Source organism: Siphateles boraxobius, unplaced genomic scaffold, assembly GCF_051911475.1.
Source record: "Siphateles boraxobius isolate OS27281-9 unplaced genomic scaffold, OSU_SipBor_1 13, whole genome shotgun sequence".
Taxonomy (NCBI): domain Eukaryota; kingdom Metazoa; phylum Chordata; class Actinopteri; order Cypriniformes; family Leuciscidae; genus Siphateles; species Siphateles boraxobius.
Genome location: NW_027508733.1, coordinates 13,984,046 through 14,008,901, shown reverse-complemented (window position 1 = coordinate 14,008,901; position 24,856 = coordinate 13,984,046). Strand labels below are relative to the sequence as shown.

At 37.9% G+C, this 24,856-nt stretch overlaps 1 protein-coding gene and 1 pseudogene across 5 annotated transcripts in view; both read right to left on the bottom strand.

The window, feature by feature from the left end:
* Window positions 1-24,856, bottom strand: part of LOC143735458 (SLAM family member 5-like) — a 220,643-nt gene that overhangs the window by 50,975 nt on the left and 144,812 nt on the right. Inside the window, exons 1-6 of one of the 4 annotated variants that reach the window (XM_077225636.1) lie at window positions 14,859-15,060; window positions 13,246-13,551; window positions 12,587-12,889; window positions 11,195-11,317; window positions 11,051-11,097; window positions 8,724-10,520 (exon numbers count right to left, since the gene is read on the bottom strand). The exons of 1 other annotated variant lie outside the window; for it this stretch is intronic. In XM_077225636.1, the coding sequence (XP_077081751.1) occupies window positions 10,497-10,520; window positions 11,051-11,097; window positions 11,195-11,317; window positions 12,587-12,889; window positions 13,246-13,551; window positions 14,859-14,907 (852 nt within the window). In that variant the 5' untranslated portion in view covers window positions 14,908-15,060 and the 3' untranslated portion in view covers window positions 8,724-10,496. Of the gene's footprint in view, window positions 1-8,723; window positions 10,521-11,050; window positions 11,098-11,194; window positions 11,318-12,586; window positions 12,890-13,245; window positions 13,579-14,858; window positions 15,061-24,856 lie in introns of those variants that run through there. 2 more of the 4 variants (XM_077225635.1, XM_077225637.1) reach the window with 2 other exon arrangements.
* Window positions 17,614-20,375, bottom strand: LOC143735463 (uncharacterized; annotated as a pseudogene). The gene is made up of 2 exons (XR_013203184.1): window positions 20,066-20,375; window positions 17,614-18,241 (listed from the first exon to the last, which is right to left on the bottom strand). The product of XR_013203184.1 is annotated as an uncharacterized LOC143735463 (transcript).

Here is a 24,856-nt window from a genome sequence, read left to right as displayed (position 1 = left end):
GAATGAGAGCGGCTGACGCTCATAATTCATATTAAAGGTATCGACTCATTTTTGATTACATAACTCCTGACACAAATTAAGACATAACTGTCACTATAAGTTTCACAGAATATAGTGGTCAAATACTGAAACTTGAGTTTTATATCTTTTTAATGATGTTATTACCTAACTATAACTATACATTAAATCTTATAGTAACTTTGAACTATTTAAACAAAAAAAAACACTTCAGTGCGTCAGTGCACTGGCAACGGTTAACAGGTTTAAATTACAGGTAGAACAGGTTTCTTAACTGTCCACTGACAAACTGACGTCTTTTCAGTCTGTTGCTATTGAACAATTTGTCATTCTAATCTATTTCTTGCCAGTCAGATTTGTAAAGATTTGCGCATATGTAATAGGTGTAGCTGAAATAGCAAAAAGTAGAAAGGGGAAAATCTGACCAGCATCTCTGCATCATGAACCGATGAACTGTTCCATTAAATGTTTTTTTTATTTTTTTTTTATGCAGAAATAGCTTATTTCAGGCTGGACCAGCTAATGTGCGGTCGTAAGTTACTGTTTCTATGGCAACGGAGCTTGGCGACGTGACTTATTCCATGATATTTCGCATTCCACTTTTTATCTAAAGTCGTTGAAAACGCACTTGTTTATTAAAAGTTCCCAATAGTCAGTATGTAAAAATAATATTTTATTTCATGCCTTATTTATTTCATGCCATGAATATGCAAATGAGTCCCTGCCTCTCACCAGCTCTGACCACCTGATCCACTGGGTCAAACGCTACACGATGGAGAGTGGAAATATTGGTTTAATTTATATATGCTTGAATCAGAAACTGATTCAGAGGAAGAGCACATTAAATTTCACACGGTTTGTCTTAAAGCATAATAAAACAACATAGACATTTAAACAATATTAACTTGATTTTCACCACAGGGGGTCTTTAAAAACATCAAATGTTTTTTTTAACAAATGTGAGTGTTTTTTTTAATCCATTTTGTTTGAAACGATGTAGATATTAGTTGGAAAAATTACCCCCAAAAAATAACCTATTTATTGGCCAATTCACACCTCTAAAGATTTTTTGACACATTGGGTTCTGGTAGGCCACTATTTCTTGTTGAGCAATGTACAAACACAAAGTGATATCTGTGTTCATCAGAATTAACAGTGGTGTGTGAATAATGCTGAATATCATTAAAATAAATGATTTCAGGCCTGCCCACTGCATTACACTATAGTTAAAAGGAAACATAGGTCAAAATAAAAAGAAAGTGCTATTTTGAACCAGGATATGTACTTGTATATTATGACAAGCCGTATTAGGATTTAATCCTTAAAACCTATATTACATGTCAAATGAACATCATACAGCAAAGGCTTAAGCATTTACCAATAATGTGACATTAACATATAAGAACTCTTCATTAAGAACTGAAATGATATTCAACAACTTACTTCCAGACGTTTTTGTGCCCACTGAAAGCCACCCCATTCTCCAGGCGGGCTGTAATGAAAGCGGCCGTATCCTCAGATGACACTTTCAAAATTTAATTTGAAATGTTAATACAGAGTACTTGACGATAGCCAATCAAACATTTAGCAAGTACTACACTTATTTGTAGATGGAAACACAAAGAAAGTGTGTCGAAAGTGAAAAAAAGCATTTGAACAAAAACTGGTTGCGTTCTCCAATGCCATTTTCCCTGAACTTAGCACAATCGACTAATAAAGCCACTTCCCCTTGGACGAACACGCACAGGATTGTGGGATATCAAAGGCAGTGACGGACATATGCCTGTAGGATATAAAAGGCAGTGATGGACATAATATGCCGTCTTCAAAAATTGATCAGATGAAGGGAAGAAGTGAAACTAACCTTGGATTTGGACGTGCCTTGATGCCTTCCTAACTTGAAATGTGTCCTCCAAAGGCAGCATTTATCAGTTCACGGACGCAGCCAAAGACTCCACAACCTCAAATATGTCAGATGAGAGAGAAATAAAAAATGTGCAGTGTTGGGGAACTGTAAGACTGGAAGAACTGGTTGATGGAATCAACCTCACCACAGGTCTATAAGACAAAGGACCTTGCTTGCACATTAACATTTGAACACCTCACACACACACACCCCGCACCCCCCATCCTCTGAGCACCTTATCTACATTTTCTCTCCCTCTCAGTCAATAATACTAAAAAACTCACACAAGAATATATATGGTTTTAATGTGAATGTGATTATCTTTAAGGATCGTTTAGTATCATTTTAAAGGTCTCGGGGTGACTGGAACATAATGTCTCATTCCCAAAGAAGTAAAACAAAAGGTAATAAGGTTTTTAAAAGTTTAGGAATAACTGGCACACAAAGGAATGTGGTCTCTAGGCACTCCCAAAGGTGTAAATTCATGAATGCTAATTTCCACTATTCTTAGCAGATGGTCAACTTCTACCCCAGTAATAGTGGGGGAATACAGTAAATTTCCAGTAAACTCAAGTTTTACATATCAAATAAGGTCTGGCTATATAAGGAAAATGCAACGAGAGCTCAGGGCTTTTTTCTGTATTCAGATTAGCCCGTGTGGTTGAGGGTCTCGCGACTCTCAGCTCACGTAGCCATACAGTGTCGGGTAAAGGATCTTCCTCTTTGTTCTAGAACATTTGATGGTTTGCATTGATTATCTTTCAATTGATTATGGAATTGTAATAATACATTTACCTGACATAAATTGTTATATTTGATTATTCTAACAGACTTTGACTTTATTTTCATTGGAGTTAAAAGGAATAGTCGAACATTAACGTATATTTAATGATGCACAGATATCATTGAAAAACCTTTTCATTTTATGGAGTCAGATGAAACGAGTTAATACATAAGATAAAATGTATTGCATTTAATTAAAAATCCATTTGCCATGGGAGGAGACGGAACACGCGTGAGACCTTCACCTCTAATCGAGTACCGCCATTGGATCGAATTAGATGGCCTTACAGGAACCACTGTCAGATCAATAAAAATGCACATACAGATGGTCAGAGCATTTGATTTAAAAAAAAAAAATTATGTGATCTATTCAGTTCACTCACCATAGACAGTAGCCTAATAGAATCAAAAAAATCAAAGATAACATCAGTAGACTATGGAGTGCCGCAAGGATCGGTGTTAGGCCCTCTGCTATTCAGAATATATATGCTCCCACTTGGTAATATTATAAGAAAACATGGAATTAATTTCCACTGTTATGCTGATGACACTCAATTATATATTTCATCACGGCCAGATGAAAACACTAACTTATCAAATTTGACAGAGTGTCTCAAAGATATAAAATGCTGGATGACGCGTAATTTCCTGCTACTAAATTCAGATAAAACGGAGGTATTACTTATTGGTCCAAAAAACTACCCACAAACTCACTTACAATACAACTTTAATATAGAAGGATGTCCTGTTACTTTATACACTACAGTAAAAGACCTGGGTGTTATGCTAGACCGCAACTTGTCTTTCGAAAATCATATTTCATATGTTACAAGAACAGCCTTTTTCCACCTTAGAAACATTACAAAGCTACGTAACATGCTATCTGTTACTGATGCAGAAAAGTTAGTTCATGCATTCATGACCTCGAGACTAGATTATTGTAATGCTATATTAGCTGGCTGTCCTGCATCCTCAATAAACAAGCTACAGTTAGTGCAAAATGCAGCTGCTAGAGTTCTTACTAGGTCTAGAAAATATGATCATATAACACCAATTTTATCATCTCTACAGTGGTTACCTATCAAATTCCGTATCAATTACAAAGTACTATTACTGACCTATAAAGCCCTAAATGGTTTAGCTCTTGTGTATTTAATGGACCTTCTATCGCCCTACAATCCATTGTGTTCTTTAAGATCACTAAATTCGAGGCTTCTGGTCATTCCTAGGATATCTAAGTCCACTAAAGGAGGGAGGGCGTTCTCACATTTAGCTCCAAAACTCTGGAATAGCCTTCCTGATATTGTTCGAGGCTCTGACTCGCTGTCCCAGTTTAAAACTAGATTAAAGACGCATCTCTTTAGCCAAGCATTTACATAATGCTTACCTTTTATACCACTGCTGAATCAGATCAAATGCATTTAATATTATAAAACTTGAAGAGTCTGTAGGTTATTTGTATAGGTTGCATAGTATTTACAGTCATTACGTTCCTGTGTATATTGCGTGAATGACGGGTGGTTGGGTAGATATTGTGTTTTGCGGTAGGTGGTATGCCATACGGAACCGTTGCCACTGAACCTGCTTTAACGACGACAGTGGGGCTCGACAGCCTTAGTCAAACGGGTCGGTGCGTATGGTTGGGCTGCGGAGAGATTGTGAGATTGTGGTTGGGTCTCAGCAGCAGGAGGGATGTAGAGGTCAGTAAGCAGGGCTGAGTTGAGTGGGGGACGGAGGGGGGTGACTGTGGGACGCAAGAATCACTGTCTTCATGTTTTTTATCATTTACGCCCGTGTTATGGAAATCATTATGAACAGCAGCTACGCTAATTATTTTCCCTTTTTGCTTTTCTGCTGTTATCTCGGGACGGCGATATGGACCCTCTATGGTGGACGGCACTGATCCTCAACAACTCGTCTCAACACCGGCGTGATTACTTGGACTTCCAAAAGATGGAAATGGATAAATATTCTAAATGTTCCGATCCAATCTGCCTTGTAATGCTGCCCGAATCATAAATCATGCACTGTTCCTTCGTTGGCCAGAGGAGAACTGGCCCTCCGACTGAGTCTGGTTTCTCCCAAGGTTTTTTTCTCCATTCTGTCACCTGATGTTGGTTCCTTGCCACTGTTGCCTTGGCTTTTGGCTTGCTTAGTTGGGGACATTTAATATTCAATAATATTATTGATCTGCCTTGCTTAAGGTGGACGTTGACTCAATTTTCTTTTAGAAACAAACTCTGTTATATTATTTTCATGTTATCACTGTGAAGCTGCTTTGATACAATCTGTATTGTAAAAGCGCTATATAAATAAAGGTGACTTGACTTGACTTAATATTGAAACTCCTGTGTTTGACAGTTTCATTGAGGATCATTAGGACTACTTTATATAATCCAGACTGTACATGTGGCTTCAATATTGACCGATGCTTGTTAGCAATTATAAAAAAATATACAATTTACTTGACAACGCTAAAAGATGCTGCATTTCTCATTCACTCTTTATGTAGTAATACAGTCAGTAAAATGAAAAGATTATTCTTATCTATAATGAAATTTTTATGAGGATGCAAAGAGATGAATCCAAATGCAGACAGTGTACAATGAACACAAGGTTTATTGGTACAAAAACAGGAAAACAAAACCCACGAGGGGGCAAAACACGGATGGGACAAGGAATCTTAGGCTGACAAGACTAAATGACTGCACAATAAACAAACAATACTTCTAATAATTACTCACTATGACAAGACTTTCAACACAGATAAGATTAGCAATGAACCGACACAGGACAGCAAACACAAGGGGATTAAGTAGGGAGACTAATGATAACATAACAGGTGACACAGGTAAAGCAATTATGACAAAACGAGGATAACAAGGGGGCGGGGTAGACAACACAAGCACATGGCCCAAACAACAGACCATGCGCTTGTACACAAAACATGGGTCTGTCATGATCCTGCCACAAGACCAGGAAAAATCAAGGACATGATGGCAGAATCATAACAGAAATATTGATATATGTGAAAAATCATTCAAATTTTAAAAGTTTTTTTAAGTCAGTGTGTTATGAATGACAATGAATGCATTCTGAGTGAGAATTGTTGCAGGTGTTATGGTGGAACGAGACATGTATTAAGTGCTTAATCGGTGTGAGTGAGTTTTGTAGGTGAGATCAACTGTTTGGCCAATATTCATGTGGGTCATTTTTTTTATGAATTTTTAAAAAGTTTTGAAAATTTTTTGACAAAGACTTGAGTATTGACCGATGCTTGTTAGGAATAAAAACAAATTCTCTTGCTTTTTTAAATTACTATTTTTTTTTCATAAATGATTTAATAATCTGTTACACTGCCCTCTTTACTGTTGCTAAGTGTTTTTTGCATTACGGCAGTTAACAGTTTACTTCCGTCGCCTTTGCCATTCCATCAGCAGCTGCTTATAGAATGGGATGAGTCTGTAAAGACTCTGGGGCGGATCTAATCCGTGGGGAATTTGCATATCATAATTAATAATTGGTAATTAATAATTATTCATACATGTTTGGATTAGATCAGTCTTACATCTTAATAAAACTCCCGATAAGGGATGATATGTCATTTTACCTGCATGCATGTCTGTGTATCCTTGCACTTAACCACAAGTTGATTGCAATTACCTGCACGGACCACGTCTTACAAAACAGGCTAAATTAATTAGCTCAATTGTCAGACTAATATCTGTGGGAATCCACAATATCATCTTACTTTATAGGATTTCAGGAAAAGCAATTCTGTGGCCACAAGAATTGGGTTTCCTGCCCTAGAAACACATACTCTTTAAAGTATCTTTAATTTGTAAGGTTGTTGCTATAAGATCTTTTGGCACTTAAGGGACTTAAATGAGCAAAAAGGCAGTACATCAATCAGATGAATATAATGAATTTAATAAGGCAGAACTACTTATGTATTTACTACGGTTACATGGGATATATGTATTTACAAACATAATAAACAACAATACACGATAAGGCATCGATGAACGAGAAATGCATAGAGTGTGGACAATGGAAACACGTGTGAGAGGGGAAGGGACAGAGAGAGAGAGAGAGAGAGAGAGAGCATTGGCAACATTCCCCTGACAGTCCCCTGCCTGTGACAACACGAAAACATCATCTTAATGCTTCTTAGAAGCTCTATAAAGAGATATACTTAAGTTTCTGGGTCTCTCTGTGTCGCGGCATTCCTGCGCGTGCGTGAGCGGAGTCCTTTAGGAAGCGTCACTGGGTGCTGCTTGGCGCGCGTTGAACGGAGTTTCCAAGTCTTTGGGGTAACATTACCAAAGGAAAATAGTTCGGCTAAGTTTGTTTCACTTTGTGGAAGTGAACAGAGTCGACTACGGAAAACAAAACTTTGACTAACAAAGAAAAGAAATAAAGATCTCTACGGGGAAATCACGCGGAGTTAACGTCACATCTTCGCATGGCTGGTGAAGAAGCGTGTGTACGTCTCTCGCCACGTGGTCACGTGCGCGTGTTTCTCCTTCAAAACGAGCGCGCGCTCGTTTAAAGGTCCCTTGTAGATGGATTTGCTGAAGAGATATGTCACGCGGTGTTCTTTTCACTCGTCGATTGGAATTAAACACGGAGACTTATCTAAGACTGAAAAACACAAACTAAACTACAAACAAATAAAAGAAAGGCGAAGAGCTCGCCCGGAGGCGAGACCCTACATTTTTGACAGTCAAAAGTAACAGAGAGACGAGCGGAGGGGGGAAGCGTCATTTATCACCTTGGAGAAATCCGGCCTCTTCCTGTTGACTTGGCCAATTAGAGGGTTGGAATTTCACAGGCGGGACTTTGGTTTTTATTGCTCTTTGTCTAAGAGAGAGACATTTGAAACCGACGAAATTAGGGTGTTTAAGAGCAGAATCTTCACAATTCTTATAATACTAATGCGTCACAAGTTTAGCAAAATGTAATGTCAATTAACAAATGGGGAATGAAGATTGGAGTTTATCAAGACCAAACTTGCCACAAATGGATTTGGTTAAACATTAGTTGGCCGAGTTTAAAACATTATCGCATTAGAGTTGTCGAGAAACATAGACCAAACCACAAAAAGGCAACTCATGAAATAGGGAACTTAGATACATTGTTCATACAATTCTCAAGTGGATATATAATAGCATATACTGTATATATATGAATACAGGATTCATTTCTCCTCCTTGGTTAGAATTCAGAGAGGGTGGCAGTTCTGTGAACATTCCTTTGGGTCGTAAACGCCGTTATCTAAGAACACCAGTGATGTTAGTTTTGGTCTCTTTTCACTCCAAAGATGGAAAACATAGTAAACTATATTTTTCATTAACTTCTTACATATATTTGGCTCGAGCAAGTTGAGCGATTTCGTTTAATACCAATCACTCCGTGTTTGTTACGCATACAAGGATATATATAAACTCTTAGACCTTTATAGAAGTCCGCAAGGTTCAACTACATAACTAACAGTCCTAGATAGACAGGATACAGTATAAACTTCAAACATACAGGAATACATCATGTTTACATTTCATAATCACTCATTTCTGGGTTTTAATGTTATAGATGCATATATGTGTGTGTGTGTGAGTGTGTGTTGTCCATTTGCGCATCTGGCATTCCTTCCTCGCTGGGGGGGGGGGGGGGGGGGGGTTTGGAGATAACGGTCTTCTTGGATGTTGGCTCGCGAACAAATCAGGATCGCGCGAGGATCTCTGTGGGGACTCATTACGCTGTAAAGGTGTCACAAACTAATCTACCCTCCAGACTGGCTGGCGCTAACGGAAGATTTGGAATTGGAAGAGTCATAGGTTGGGGCTTTAGAAACCCCTGTTAACGTGTGTTTATTGTGTTAAGGAATGCTGACTTCATGATTCTGCGCTCATACCCTACAAGTCATTAATACAGATATGCAGTAAGAGAGTAACACATGCATGCACGAGTAACTGTCGTTCCAGTACAGTAAAACAAATGAAAAAAAAAAGAGGAATTTTGCAACAGTTTATATTTTATTTTGTCTGCTTTTAACACATGCTGTAAACATCTACATAAAATATTACTTAAAATGTGACATTTAAAGGAAAAATACATTCAATTTTATACACCACTGTCAAAGACAACACATGTGTAAATAACAAGGATAGTACAAAAAATCTCTATTCATGACATCTTATGTTATCTCACAATTCTGACCACTAACAATGAAAAGCACTTTGAAATTGAGTTCTCTGCTGTTTCTGAAAGTAATAATAGTAATACGTGCACTTAAAAAAAAAAAAACTTCAGCTCACTTGACTGTCTCCTACTTGATGATGATAAATGGTAAAAAAGGATGATGATAGGATTTAGTAATTGCATTTAATAGATTACACATTCAATAAAACATGTAAGCTTGTATGTAAATGACCTATTTGGAGGACCACTGCCTGCAGAGTGTAGCTCCAACCAGCCCCAAAACACCTGTCTGGAAGTCATTAATCCTGATGACCTGATTAGCTGGTTCATGTGTGTGTTTAATTGGTTGGAGCTACATTTTTAAGGACAGTGGCCCTCTAAACTGAGTTCGACATCCCTGAACTAGCTAACACAAATCCGTTTTAACTGAAAACAGAAAACTTTTAATGTGTTCTGGGCGTTCTTTTACACGGCAACAGTGTTTGCTGGCTCGAGAATGCAAACTTTGAAATAGGTTCCAAAATTATAATTTTTTGCAAAACTTTATCATCTCCGTGTAAACTTCAAAAACATAAATCTGTGAAAACAGTGATGGCGTGCACGTTAAGGCCTATCTTAAAAATACAAAGCAATTAAAAATACTATTTGGCCAGTGCAAAAGATTGAAGAAAAAAAAAATTCTGAAATGGTTTTTATACTTTTTATTTATTTATTTAAAAACAAAACAAGGCTACTAAATGATTTTTAGCAATGTAATGTGACGGCAAATCCGTATCTCATATTTTCTAAATGTTTTGTACCGTTAAACATGGTATCACGTAGATGAATATGCAAATTATATGCAGATGAGGATATGCATAGTAAAACTAGGCCTTTTAAGCTCCATATCGTTATTTCGGGGTTGGAGACGCATGTGAACAATTTTCCTCTGACTGGGATTTATAAAGGTTCTGGTGTACGCACGGTATTGTAATATTTTTTGCTGTATGCCATTTTTGCCTTTCGGGCGCACGTACACTTTTAGTAAGGATCCTACACACAGTTTTATAAATGAGACCCCTGGAGAGATGCGGCTTAGGTGCACTCACATGCCCTTTGTGGGCGCTTTCGACGATGGGCAGGGATTATCATGAACATTCTGACCAGTCTCCTTCTACGCAGCCCCATACACAACAAACTGCGATGCATGTGCATAAATACAGTAAGCCTTGGGTGCCATTAAACCTAAATCTTAGTACCTGCTTGGATTTAAGCTTTCACAGCTTACTGGATAATTTTTAGCTAAAACTTGTTCTTGCTTTATTTATTATTGTTACAGTGTTTAATGCTTAAATTCATATACAGTTCATAACTGTGTAAAATAACTAAGAAGATTAAACACACAAACCAGCTCAACTCAAGTTTAGACATGACTGTTTTAGGAGTTGGTATGAAGTTGGACAGGTGCAGTCAAGATTGAAATCACAAATGAAAGCATTTTGGTGTTCCCCCTAAGGGGATGAAGGGAGTTTGCTTTGGCTCTTGTATTTGCAAGGGAGTTCACCTGCTAAGGGTTTTTCCTCACACCAAAATGTACAGTTGCCTCCTCTCATCCATGGCCCTGATCAGCCTCCTGTAAGTAAAGAAACACATTTGGAAGTCAGAGAGACAAGAGAGACCAGTACTGATGCAACACATGATTTAAGCAGAGAGATGAGGAAAAGAAAAGCAGGAAATTCACACACACACACACACACACACACACACACACACACACACACACACACACACACACACACACACACACACACACACACACACACACACACACACACACACACACACACACACAAAACAAACAGTTCACACAAAGGCTGTTAGAATAAAATGTCCAAGATAATTCAACAGATCAATAACAATAGGTTCCAACATCTATTTAAAATGAAAGATGCATGATCATACATGCACCAGATGAAGAATAACTCTGAACCCAAAAGTCACAAACCATGCATTAAAAACAGAGATGTTGCACCCAACACACTGAGTATCTGAACACCTTTAGACAAGATGAAAAACATTTTACAGTAAATGGTTAAAATAAACCATTTACAGGTGTCAGAAATTATGAAATAACGGGTAACTTACCCTTATTAAATAACTTACCCTATCTAAGGTTGCATTAGCACAATCTTTCTTTTCTTCAGTCTGGGCTGTTGAATACAATTAAATTTATAAAATTAAAAAGGCTTTTATAACAGGACTGTAAAATTAAGAGCCATAAATGTATCAGCTGTCAGTAAAACTTGCCTTTAGGTTTTGCTAGTTTGTTAAATATACAGCTACAGAACTTAAACACAACTATAATTTTGACTGCTAGTAGCAGAAATGCAGCTGTTATCAGCAGTATCCCAAGTACATGTTGGTGGAGTTCTGCAATAAACAAAGCAAAAACACAAATCAGTGTAAACAAGTTTCACCACACATTAAGTGATTTCTGAGAAACACTGTTGATATTTGAAATCGACACCCAAATGTAACACGTATACAAATTATACTTTTAAACGTATAATTAAGTAGAATTAACACAAAATTGGTCATTTACATATACCTGATGTGGCTGCCTAAACAAATTGAGTGCTTTCCCCTTTAATTGTTGTGATGTCATGAACCAACATAATTTCCTGTTCTGTCTCCTCTTTTGCATGGAATAGATCAGTTTAATTTGGTTTCTGATCATTTTATTTAATTATTGGTTCTATATTTCACCCCAATTTATGTGTATAATTTTATTTTACTTACTTGTGTGATTATTTTTTGTCATTTTACCTTTTTTTAGATTATAATTTTGTCTCCTGTTAAATATGGAAATGAGAGCACATGGTGATGTGTACATCATATTTATTTAATAGAGAACGTTAAGGATAATTCACCCAGAGGCTGCTTATTTGTTCTCTTGCATGAGGTATGTTTTTCTTTTTATAATGTTTTCTTGTTTAATGTCAGTTTTATTTACTCAATTTATGTTTTATGCTCCTTTTTTACCCCTTTTGCATTGTAACTGAATGAAAGAGAGAACATTAAGGGAAATTCACTAAGAGGCTGCTTAATTGTTCTTTTGCAACATAGAGGAGAGGAATAAAAGATCCGGCAAAACTGCCGCTTGCTGTCCCGTGTCTAACTACACAAAACACACAATGCATACAACAACCAGTTACACATGGTGCCGTGACCCGGATGGAAGTGAGGTTTAGGGGGTAAGTGTAACTGTCGTAAGTTCAGCTGTGCATTTAAACCTCACTCCCCTGATCTCAAGAGGCACGCTAGCGACTGATGTTAGAAGCTGTGATCTTAAGCCTCCTTGTTAGAGCGCCTGCTTCCCACACCAGAGACCTCAGTTCGAATCCTTCTCTGAGCGTGTCAGTAGGACTGTTTACACAAACAAACACACCCCTCCCTTTACTGCTCAGCCCCTCAAAGTAACAAACATGCAACCAGCTAGCGCATTAGACAGCTTTGGGGGAAGACCAATGAAGGGAGGGGTGTGTTTGTTTGGGTTGATTTCATAGCAACAAATTTCAAAGATTCTAAGAAATCGCTTACTGCACTTTAAAATCAATGGAAAATTGTAAAAATGTGTTTCATATGTTTTCATTAAAAGACACAGGCAGTTCAGTGAATGGACTAATAATGCTGACGTACTTGGACATGTCTGGCAGAGTCGACTGATGTCCAGATGTTTAGTCTGGTGTGTGATGGGATTGTTGATCACACAGCTGTAAGTGTTTTTATCCTGATATTTCACCTCCAGAGGTAGAGAGAGACTGATGCTGAGATCAGACACACTGATACTGGACAATACACTGATTCCTTTGTACCAGGAGAGAGTCACATCACTCACATTCAACACTGAACACACCAGTGAACACCTGGACAATGATGAACGTTCAGATGATGAAGAACAGTCTGAAGAGTCTCTGGTGATGACAGGAACATCTAGACGAGCTGGAAAACATTAAAGAAAAAGTAAAAGTAAGTATTATATCAGTATTGAGTACAATCAATAACTAACAACATCTTGCAGATTGTGCATATAGAAATTTATTTTTCTATTTGTTTTGAAATGTATTTTTATGCTTCACCTTCTGAGAACATAAAATTGCACTTAAGCAACTATTTAATCAGTTTTTGTACATAATTTGTCATTTCAGCATTTGGTAGGTAATTTTAGCTGCAAATTTGAATTATCACTTTATTGTTTTATTGGAACAACTTATAGCACACTGAGTTGAGCTCAGACTAAAATTAAAAGTTAATCAATAATTATAGCATTTGTGACATGATTAATGCAGTTTACTCACCATAGACAGTAACACTGAATCTCTTGAATGAATTTTCTCTGCTGTTGATGATCTGTAGTTTATAAAGTCCAGTGTGTTCAGATCTGATGTTTCTGATGGTCAAAGATCCAGTTTGACTGTCCATCTGGAGTCTGTCTCCAAATATCTCAATACTGTCAAACATATTAATGGTCCATCTAAAGATTTCAGCTATACGAGTCTCTTGAGGTCCAAACATCCATAATATATTATTATTTCGTATTCCAGTAACATCAGAGTTTAGAGTGACAGAATCTCCCTCAGTCACTGATATTAAATTCACTCCATCTGTAGCAGCACCAAACACACCTGAAACTGAGATTTTACTGTAATACAATTTATGCCCAATAATGAGGAACAAAGAAATTTTGTAATAAATACATAATAAGAAACCAAAATGTTATTGAAGGCTCAATTTTCAGCCTATTTGGTAATTTTGTTGGGTTATTTTCACACTGTTGCATAACCCACTGGTGCAATCTACAAAAAAATAGTAGAAATTATGCACCTTCTCACAAACAACAAAATAAATTTTTACAGCTTTTCTCTAGACTTTTTCATAGACCCCCTGTCACTCTCTTGAGTCCCCAGTTTGAAAACAGATGTCTCAGATGCAGGTAATACACTGGCTTAGTCAATATCTCTCTCATAATACCCTACTCCGTAACACAATAAGCTTCAATGAAGCGACTCAGCATTCTTAGTTCTAAAGTGACGTTTTAGAATTAGTAATGAATTCATGGATGAAGGAAGTACAAAAGAAGGAAGTTCAGCACAAAAGAGTGGTTTTAGAGACACTCCGTTGTTGTTTCACTAAGTCATGAGTGCCGTTGTACTTGGGGTGTATATACAAGAAAGTGTTTTTGCTGTAAAGATTACATGAATACTGTGTTAAAAGATTAGTTCAGCCAAAAATAAACATTTTGTCATTAATTATTCACCCTCATGTCGGTCCAAACCCATAAGACCTTCCTTCATTTTCGGAAAACACAAATGAAGAAATATTTGATGAAATCTGAGAGGTTTCTGACCCCACATGAAGCAACGACACTGCAGAGCTCTCGGATTTCATCAGAAATATATTAATTTGTGTTCAGAAGATAAACGGAAGGTCTTACGGGTTTGAAACAACATGATGGTGAGTAATTAATTACAGAATTTTCATTTTCATTTTTTAACCCTTTAAATTCATGGGATTTCCAAGTTTTAGCTGTCAATAATCTGGTTGTTGAAGTTGAAAAGCCCCAAATTATGATTAGCTGCAAAATGGATATGTCCTTCATGTGGAACTGCGAGAGCTGATGTACTTTTTCGGGTAAAAGTGTGACGCCGGTTGGAGTTCTGTAATAAAACTCTTTATTTTGCTTCAATTGTTCCTTCATTAAAACCTCTATACAAACCATAATTGCCTTTGCAGGGTCACTTTTACCTACTTTAGTTGTTTTTATTAACCGACATTTTTTAGTGTTCTAATAAATATTGAGTTTTAAGGAAAAAGTTGTTGTGTTATATGTGTTTAAATTTTGATATTTAAACAATTACTTGCATGTTAGGTCTGGTTTTGACAGCATTTCATGAAATTAAATCCGACTTACCATTTGTGATCAGAATGCAAAAGCAGATGAAAGCAGTGTCTAAAATCATATTCTTTAATATATTTCCGAAAATATCTGATAATTAAAGTCTCCATTGAGCTGTGGAAAGTGTGTTTTCCATGTTTGCAACAGACTAATACAGTAAGGCAGGTTGTTAAACCTGGAGGTATGACGAAGAAATCGGTATCATTTTTCTGGTTACATGACACCACACCCTTTTGTGAGAAGTTGGGGCTGTGAACAGAGACACTAAATCACTTGCATTTGTTTATAAAACATACAAGATAAAAAGCATGGCCGATATTTATTTTACTCGAATTAAACAAAGTTTAGTCAAGTCATTTATTTATATAGCGCTTTTTACAATACATAGTGTTTCAAAGCAGCTTTACAGTGATAACAGGACATTAATGCAACATATATTTTTTAGGACTGTACAGCGGCTCTAGAAGAAAATCATTGTACATTTTAAGTAAGTTCAGAGTTGATTAATTTCCGATGTGAAAATCATTAGTTAATATAGGGGCCGTTTACACGACACTGTTTTCAACTGAAAACAGTAAACTTTATACATTCTGGCCGTTCATTTACACGACAACAGCATTTGGGTGACCTGAGAACGCAAACTTTGAAATAGGTTTCAAAGTGCAAGTTTTTAAAAATGAGTTTTGGAAACGATACTGTTATCATCTCTGTGTAAACTTCAAAAACGTGAATCTCTGAAAAACGGTGAGGCATGCACGTTTGAATGCGTATGTGTGCAGGCATGTACACTTTTCTTTCTGCTGCTTTTAAATTTAAATCAGGAACGGGCAACTCTGGCCCTTTTGAGGTGGAGAGTTTACCTCCAACTATAATAGAGCACATCTGAAAAATGTAACCAAAGTGTTTAGGTTTACTTATAGACAATAGACAGGTGGGTTTGAGGTCGGAGCTAAATCTGCAGGACAGTGGACGCTGAGGGCCAGAGTAGCCCAAAACCATTGCTTTAAATCATGCTTAACATAAGCTTACCTGACTGTCCATTAAAAAACGTAATTTAAATTGTTTTGTTTTTTTGTTTTACTTTTAGTGGAGAATGTATGACAATGGGATGTTAAGACTTCCTCTGGTTGAGAACAATCTTCGCCACATCAGTACATAGGTGATCACATCTTCTGTTCATCAGTTGTACTGTTGAGCAGGACCCATCTTTTGAGGGGTATGTGCAGAAACTGAACCCCCCACTGCTTTTAAAATGAAGATTATTTAGTAGGCTTACATAAAAGGAAGAAATGGTCACATCTTATTGACAAATTAAATAACACATAAAATAGTATCAAAATCTTTATGAAGTTCCTAAACGTAAGTTTGGGAGGTGTGACCCAATCTAATCTTTCAATTAACAGCCTGAGTATATAAGCAGCCGCTTACCTCTCTCTAGCATCAGCTGTCCCAGCATCCCTACCCTTCTCTCCTTCGAAATGCAGCAAGAGCTCTCCCAGTCGAATCGGAGTGTGAGCTTTCCATTCGGGCGCCGTGGGGGCTCTCCCTTTCTGAATTGCTGTGTGATCCTTCATGTTTTTAACCATGGAGGCTTTTCCCGTTCAAATTGCAGTGTGAGTCCTCCTATCCGAACAAGCAGACTGGAGGTACCAAGGATCGTAGGTCCCTTGGACGCAGCGGGCCCTCATGTCTTCATGTGATCTAAGCCCCCCACGTCAGAAGGACGGTAGTTCTGCATTTTCTCTATATACCGTAGGTTCCCTCTTTCTGCGGTAGAGGGGTTCGTTTTGGACATCAGTGGCCCATTTACCTTTAGCGATGAGGACCTCCTTCCCCGTCCGTGACATCTGGGGGCCCCTGGTTCCTTTGACTTTTTACAGCTTGGGGCTCCATGTCATTGATGCTGCGGCAGGGCGTTCTCCAGCCTCGTACTCAAACCTCCAGTCTCAAGATACTCCCGCATGAGTCATTTCTGAAAGTCACTGCCGCAGCAGTGCAGCAGTGAGATGTATCCCAGTCCACAAGCCTCATGTTGTTATAGCTCCACATGGTGGACACAGTAGGTAGACACGTACCAGCCCAGCTCCTACAGGAGCCCCTTTAAATATCAATGGTGCAGCAGTGTTCATCCATGCTCCATACTGCTTAAATTTCCACTCCTTTTGGGGGGTAGCATGCTTTAAGCTTTTAGGCATCCTTAATACCTTAATTACTTTGATCATGCTTAATTTAACTTGCTGTCCCAAATTCATTCGGCACTTTTTCGGGGGTATATCAGAGCTCAAGTTGAAGCTGCTTCATGGACAGCAAGCCAAATAAGTTTAACCTAATATCCTAAAGATTTTATGGGCAAGCAAACTTGTTAAATTAACATAAACAACCTTTTCATTGTGTGCATGTATCCGGGACTGTATATTATGTGTAATATGTATAGATATATGAATTCTGTAATGTCATTTTTTAAATCATTTAGCGTTTATAGGTCAGTTGTTCGCACATAATGAATTGCAGTAAGCTGAATGAATGCAGCTCACACAGAATGATTTTTTGCTCTTTATAACATGAGATGCAGTGCAGTGGAGTGGAATGAATAAACACGCAAGGTCTTGAGACGCATTTTTTAAAGTTGAATATATTTGACACGTCAAAGACGACAGTCTACCACAAGTTGATATAAAAAAACAGCAATGGACCACAAAAACAAGATAAACTGTAACCTGCTGTTGAAAATATTAGGTTTGTTAACTCCTTTTGTCATGGACTTTGTGCTTTGTTACTTCACAGATTGTTTACATGCACAAACAGTTATTACACACTAAGAAAAAACTGAAAAAAGGCATAATAGTTCCCCTTAATGTGTGGTAAGATTTTAAAGCATCACCCCCTGCTCCTGTCATATTGAATGCTTCCAGATTTGATGTCATAAACCAACACAGCAACAGTAGCCGCGCCCACCAGAGCAGAGATGACCAATCGGATCACAGCTTCAGAGAAACCACAACAGTGTACACTGGACAGAGTCTGAGGGAAAAAACAGAAGAAAATAGTGTACTTTAACTCTTTCAGATGTGTAAAGAGTACTAAAATGAATGCTGACTTGCCTTGACATGTGTGACAGAGATCAGTGTTGTTGAGGTGTTTAGTTCTGTTGCTGAATGAATAAGACACTACACAGCTGTATGAATCATCCAGACATTGTATCTCCAGAGGTAGAGAGAGACTGATGCTGGGATCAGACACACTGATGCTGGACAATACACTGATTCCTTTGTACCAGGAGAGAGTCAAATCACTCACATTCAACACTGAACACACCAGTGAACATTTCTGCTTTGACGATCTTTCTGACACTGAAGGGTTTTGCAATAAATCACTGATGACAGGAACAGTTAGAAGACCTAAAATAAGCACATATATATATATATACAGGTGCTGGTCATATAATTAGAATATCATCAAAAAGTTGATTTATTTCAGTAATTCCATTCAAAAAGTGAAATTTGGATATTATATTATTCATTCATTACACACAGACTGATATATTTTGTTTATTTCATTTAATAGTGATGATTAAAACTGACAACTAATGAAAATCCTAAATTCAGTATCTCCGAAAATTAGAATATTACGTAAGACCAATACAAAAAAAGGATTTTTAGAAATGTTGGCCGACTGAAAAGTATGAGCATGTACAGCACTCAATACTTAGTTGGGGCTCCTTTTGCCTGAATTACTGCAGCAATGCGGACGTGGCATAGAGTCGATCAGTCTGTGGCACTGCTCAGGTGTTATGAGAGCCCAGGTTGCTCTGATAGTGGCCTTCAGCTCTTCTGCATTATTGGGCCTGGCGTATCGCATCTTCCTCTTCACAATACCCCATAGGTTTTCTATAGGGTTAAGGTCAGGCGAGTTTGCTGGCCAATTAAGAACAGGGATAAACCAGGTACTGGTAGCTTTGGCACTGTGTGCAGGTGCCAAGTCCTGTTGGAAAATGAAATCTGCATCTCAATAAAGTTGGTCAGCAGCAGGAAGCATGAAGTGCTCTAAAACTTCCTGGTAAACGGCTGCGTAGACTTTGGACCTCAGAAAACACAGTGGACCAACACAGGAAGATAAAATGGCACCCCAAACCATCAATGACTGTGGAAACTTTACACTGGACTTCAAGCAACATGGATTCTGTGCCTCTCCTCTCTTCCTCCAGACTCTGGGACCTTGATTTCCAAAGGAAATGCAAAATTTACTTTCATCAGAGAACATAACTTTGGACCACTCAGCAGCAGTCCAGTCCTTTTTGTCTTCAGACGCTTCTGACGCAGTGTCTTGTTCAAGAGTGGTTTTACACAAGGAATGTGACAGCTGAAACTCATGTCTTGAATACGTCTGTGCGTGGTGGTTCTTGAAGCACTGACTCCAGCTGCAGTCCACTCTTTGTGAATCTCCCCCACATTTTTGAATGGGTTTTGTTTCACAATCCTCTCCAGGGTGCAGTTATCCCTATTGCTTGTTCACTTTTTTTCTACCACATCTTTTCCTGCCCTTCGCCTCTCTATTAATGTGCTTGGACACAGAGCTCTGTGAACAGCCAGCCTCTTTAGCAATGACCTTTTGTCAGTTTTGTCAGTGCCACAGACTGATGCCACGCCGACTCCATGCCACGCCGCATTGCTGCAGTAATTCAGGTCCAACTAAGTATTGAGTGCTGTACATGCTCATACTTTTCATGTTCATACTTTTCAGTTGGCCAACATTTCTAAAAATCTTTTTTTGTATTGGTCTTAAGTAATATTCTAATTTTCGGAGATACTGAATTTGGGATTTTCATTAGTTGTCAGTTTTAATCATCACAATTAAATGAAATAAACATTTGAAATATATCAGTCTGTGTGTAATGAATGAATGTAATATCCAAATTTCACTTTTTGAATGGAATTACTGAAATAAATCAACTTTTTGATGATATTCTAATTATATGACCAGCACCTGTATATTATATATATATATATATATATATATATATATATATATATATATATATATATATATATATATATATATATATATATATTATTTAATTTAAACTGGACCATCTGTCAATGCATTTCTTTGATTATTTGAATAGATATATATATATTCAAATAATCAAAGAAATGCATTGACAGATGGATCAGTTTAAATTAAATAAATAACACAATTTGAAATGATTTATCCAGTTTACTCACCATAGACAGCAATGTTGAAAGTCTTGTGTTTGACCCCTACATTGATGATCTGTAGTTTATAAAGTCCAGAGTGTAATGTGTTGATGTTTGTGATGGTCAGAGATCCTGTTTTCTCGTCTATTTGTAATCTGCCTCGGAATCTCTCCTTCTCACCACTATCATATATAGAGATTATCTGTTTATAGATTTCAGATATATTAGTCTCTGAATTTGTGATTCAGAGACTAATAAATGTCCTAAATGTCCACAGAATCAGACTATTTCTGTGTATTACACTATCAGTGTTTAAAGTGACAGAATCTCCCTCCATCACTGATATCAATTCAGTTTCTTCTGTATAAACACCAGACACACCTGGAACAAAACAGTGAACAACAAGTCAAAGATTTTCATCTCAGATATTGTAAAACAGTTGTGAATTGCCATGCCATTTTGTTGCCATTTTACACTATATAATCTAACAGATCCAAACTATTAGGACATACTTGAATAGTTAAAGGGATAGTTCACCCAACAATGAAAATTCTGTCATCATTTATTCACTCTCATGTTTTTCCAAACCTGTATGAGTTTCTTTCTTCTGTTGAACACAAAAGAAGATATTTTGAAGAATGTTGGTAATCAAACAGTTGTGGGTAGCCATTGACTTCCAGTATGGGGAAAAAATATTAAGTCAATGCTACCTTCAACTGTTTGATATATCTTCTTTTGTGTTCAACAAAAGAAAGAAACTCATACAGGTCTGGAACAACATGAGTAAATGATGACAGAATTTTCATTTTTGAGTGGATTACCACTTTGATGTAGAAAACTTGTTAGGATGACAGATCATTACTGACTGCATGCAAGACTAAAACAACTGAAGACATAAAAATGTGGAACTTACCTCCTAAAAGCCATAAGCAAAAACAAATTAATGTGTAAACCATATTCTCTAAGATTATGTCCTGTGAGATATCACGACAACAGTCAGGTGAGGCATTATGCTATGGTGCAATGTTTCGTCACGCACCGATGCATGTGATGTTCATTTGACAGAATTCTCATGTGATGTGTTAATGTACTGTATATAAACTGTTGGATATTGTTAGTACACAACTTTAACAACTAATGGGAGTGTAAAACAAATCCCAAAAAACTATGGAAATCTCTCATTCTGTTTTTATAACATGAAAATATGTCAGTATGGGAATGAAAATGTTATATTTCATATTTCATTCAGTTGCAGTAGAAATTACATTGCTTATTCAGACCTGCAGACATGCAACAGGAAATCATCATACACACAATCCGATCATATACATTGCCTTTGCTTTTACAAACAACATATGCATTCTTTACATCACATTTGTTTTACACTTGTAGAGATGGCGGTTGACGGTAAGCTCCTATTTCCTGTAGTCTACAGAGAAACGAGAAACGAGAAACTCTTCTTTACATTGGGACCTCCAAAGTGGATTTGTCTGAAGATGTCAAAGATTCCTGTATTATAACTCACAGCATTAGTTTACTGTAAGGCTGTTTACTCTGAAGTTGAGGGACAAACTGCCAGTCAACTAAACCCACCAACACACACACACACACACACACACACACACACACACACACACACACACACACACACACACACACACACACACACACACACACACACACACACACACACACACACACACACACACACACACACACACACACACACACTGTTTAGTCTGCTCTCTGCAAAAGGAAAAAAAAAACTGAACCCCTTGAAGCCAGTGTAGTAATGTAGAATTAACTTTTCAGTTACATTTGTGATGTACATTAATAATTTCTCTATTTAAATCTTCTCTATTAGATTTCATAATTTTAATACTGTAAAGGGCTGATACAGAATCCACATAACATACCACTCTGTCTGGTTTTACTTCCTCCACCCACTGTCACCATACTCTTAAGAAAAATGGTTCTAAACAGTAACAAATTATGGTTCTTCTGCTTGTAACAATAGCAAAACCCTTTTTGGTGCTAAATAGGTGGTTTGCAGTCACGTGATTGTGATGACGCGCAAAATGCAGATGGAGGACAGAAAGTGAAGAGTGGAATGGATGAGATGGATGAAAGTCCATACTGTACTACTTTAGACGCTATTACAAGAGAAAGATATAAACAAAAAATCGAAACATATGTTGGACGTGATCCTTACGTTGTGAACAGGAGCGATTTTTCAAATGAATTTAAACATTTGCCTGCCATCAAGGCGGTAGATATCAGCAACTACCTTGTCTTAAGTTGTATTAACTCACCTTTGACTAAGTGATCACTGCACACACAAGCATTTTCCAAATCAGCTCCTCCCAACCGCAGACGTAGGTTTGCAAGCCAATTTTCCAGCATTTTTCTGTCAATTTCTTGCATTTTTCCCCCTTATGAACAACAACTTTTGGTACACGATAAAAACTCGTGGTTTCTCGGTTTGATCAATTTGAGCAACCATAAACAACGCAAAACAATGGCCCAGTCCCAATTCTCATACTATCCGTCCTAAATAGTATTCGAAAATAGAATCAGTACGTCCCAAATCGTGAAATGAGTTTTCCAAAGATACCCGGATGGTCTACTATTTCCGGTCAGAATCCGAAGTGCAGATCGATGCACACTCTAACGGCTAATATTGCCCACAACCCATCCCGCGTTGGACGAGGTTTTGGTTAGAACTACAAACACGAGTTAAAAGTGTTAAAAAATTACAGACATTGAGGACACGCGAGTCCGGCGGTTATGTAGAGAGGTTTAGATAAAGGTGTTTGAGTGATTAATTATCAGTATCTAACCTGACGAAAATGTATTTATTCAATGTTGTCTACACATTATATTGCATCTGCAGCAGCATTGTGAACTTTTGTAAAGATATGTTTAGCCATTACCTTTTAAATGCATCATTATACAAATTGCAAACACATGAGGAGAGTCTCCGCATGAAAGACCCACGACTGCAGATGAATGTGCTCTCCGAAACGGTAGGAAATCAAATTAGATTGAATGGAGGATTTTAACTGTGACACGATGATTGACAGGGCAGTTTACGGTGACAGGATGCACACAACAGATCTGTCCGTTAAAGGTGACATGATGTCCAAAGCTTATACTCTTTTGCTACACACTCACAAAAAGAGTACATACTTTTAGGTCGTAGTATAAGTAGGCAAATTGGGACTGGGCCATAGGCATTTTGAGTTTGTTAGTGCTTCCTAAATACAGCAAATCACTTACTGCCCTCCATCTGCATTTCACGCCATGGCAACGCAGTGACGTGACGTCATATGCATACAGGCTATAGAACCCTTCTTATAAGGTTCCATAAAGAACCATGCTTTGAAAGTGATAAATAGAACCTTAATGGTGATATAAATAACATTTTCAACAATATTTATTTTCATTATAGTATAATACCTTCATATTATTAATATTATCATATTATCATATTATTAATACTTGAGACATCAGATTGTCACGAGCATCACATATTACTGCAGTAGCATCCTCTACCCCAGATACGGCTCTGACAAGGACTGCAAACACTGGTCTCCTAACACCGCCTATACATCTTGAGAACAGATTTGAAGTATTAATGAATGAGGACTCCCCAAATTTGATGAATGTGATCGAACACAGACTGAATCAGCCTGTAGCTAACACTGATGCTAACTGGGGCTCAAGGTCGAGCAGACAGCGGCACTCAGCTCACAGTGCAGCCGGGCCCAGGACTCTTATAGTGGGCGACTCCGTAATCAGAAACATTAATAGCAGGGATACAACAACGTGCTGCCTTCCACAAGCAACAACATCTGATGTAAACAGGGAACTTCAGAACATTCTGATGAAACATAAGACTGCAAATCGACTCATCATTCATGTGGGGAAGAATGATATTCATAAAGAGCAGTCGGAACTTCTTCAAAAGGGTTTCAATGAACTTTTTGAAACACTTAAAAGACTGAAAGTGCAGACATTCATCAGTGGACCACTCCCAGCAAGAGGAACAAACAGGTTTTCACGGTTGCTTGGACTTAATACATGGCTGCAAAAAACCTGCAATATAAAATAAAGTGAAAACTTTATTGACAACTTCAATCTTTTCTGGAGTCAGAGGCAACTGTTTCAACAGGATGGCCACCACCCAAACAAACTTGGTAAAAGAGTGCTAAAGGACAATATCTACTTCTCCCTCAGTCATCCTTCTGCAATGTGTGCCAATCCACTCAACCTGAATGGCACACACACACCTGGATACAGTATGAATGACCACAGGATTTCACTTCAGCACCTGAATGGACATGCGGTTGACACATCACACAAGGACAGTGATAACACCACTCAGCCACAACAACCTCTGCTCACGGACACAATCTCAGCTGAGCCCTGCCCACAGAGCTCACCACTGACAGACTGTGACATACTAGCACTGCTCCAAGATACAGCACCAAAGGACGACTTTCTGGAAAACAGCCAGGGAAACCAGGACAGCATATTACAGCCTCCAATAACACCAGAGCAACAACCCCTCTCACCGGAAACGTTATCACTCTCTCCAGCATCTCCACTTCTGTGCTTCTCAGAGAAAATGGAACAACTGGTGCATGCTGGAACTAGACTATCCCACTCTTTTGCTGCAAACCCCCAGATACCAACCAAAAAACGCCAGGCCCCAAACCCACCAATTTTGCGGGCCCAGCTCGCCCTCCCCCTCCTCCTGTGAGAGCTCTTCGGCCTCTGCCACAGCGCCAGGGCCCACACCCTCCTCCAGCGGCT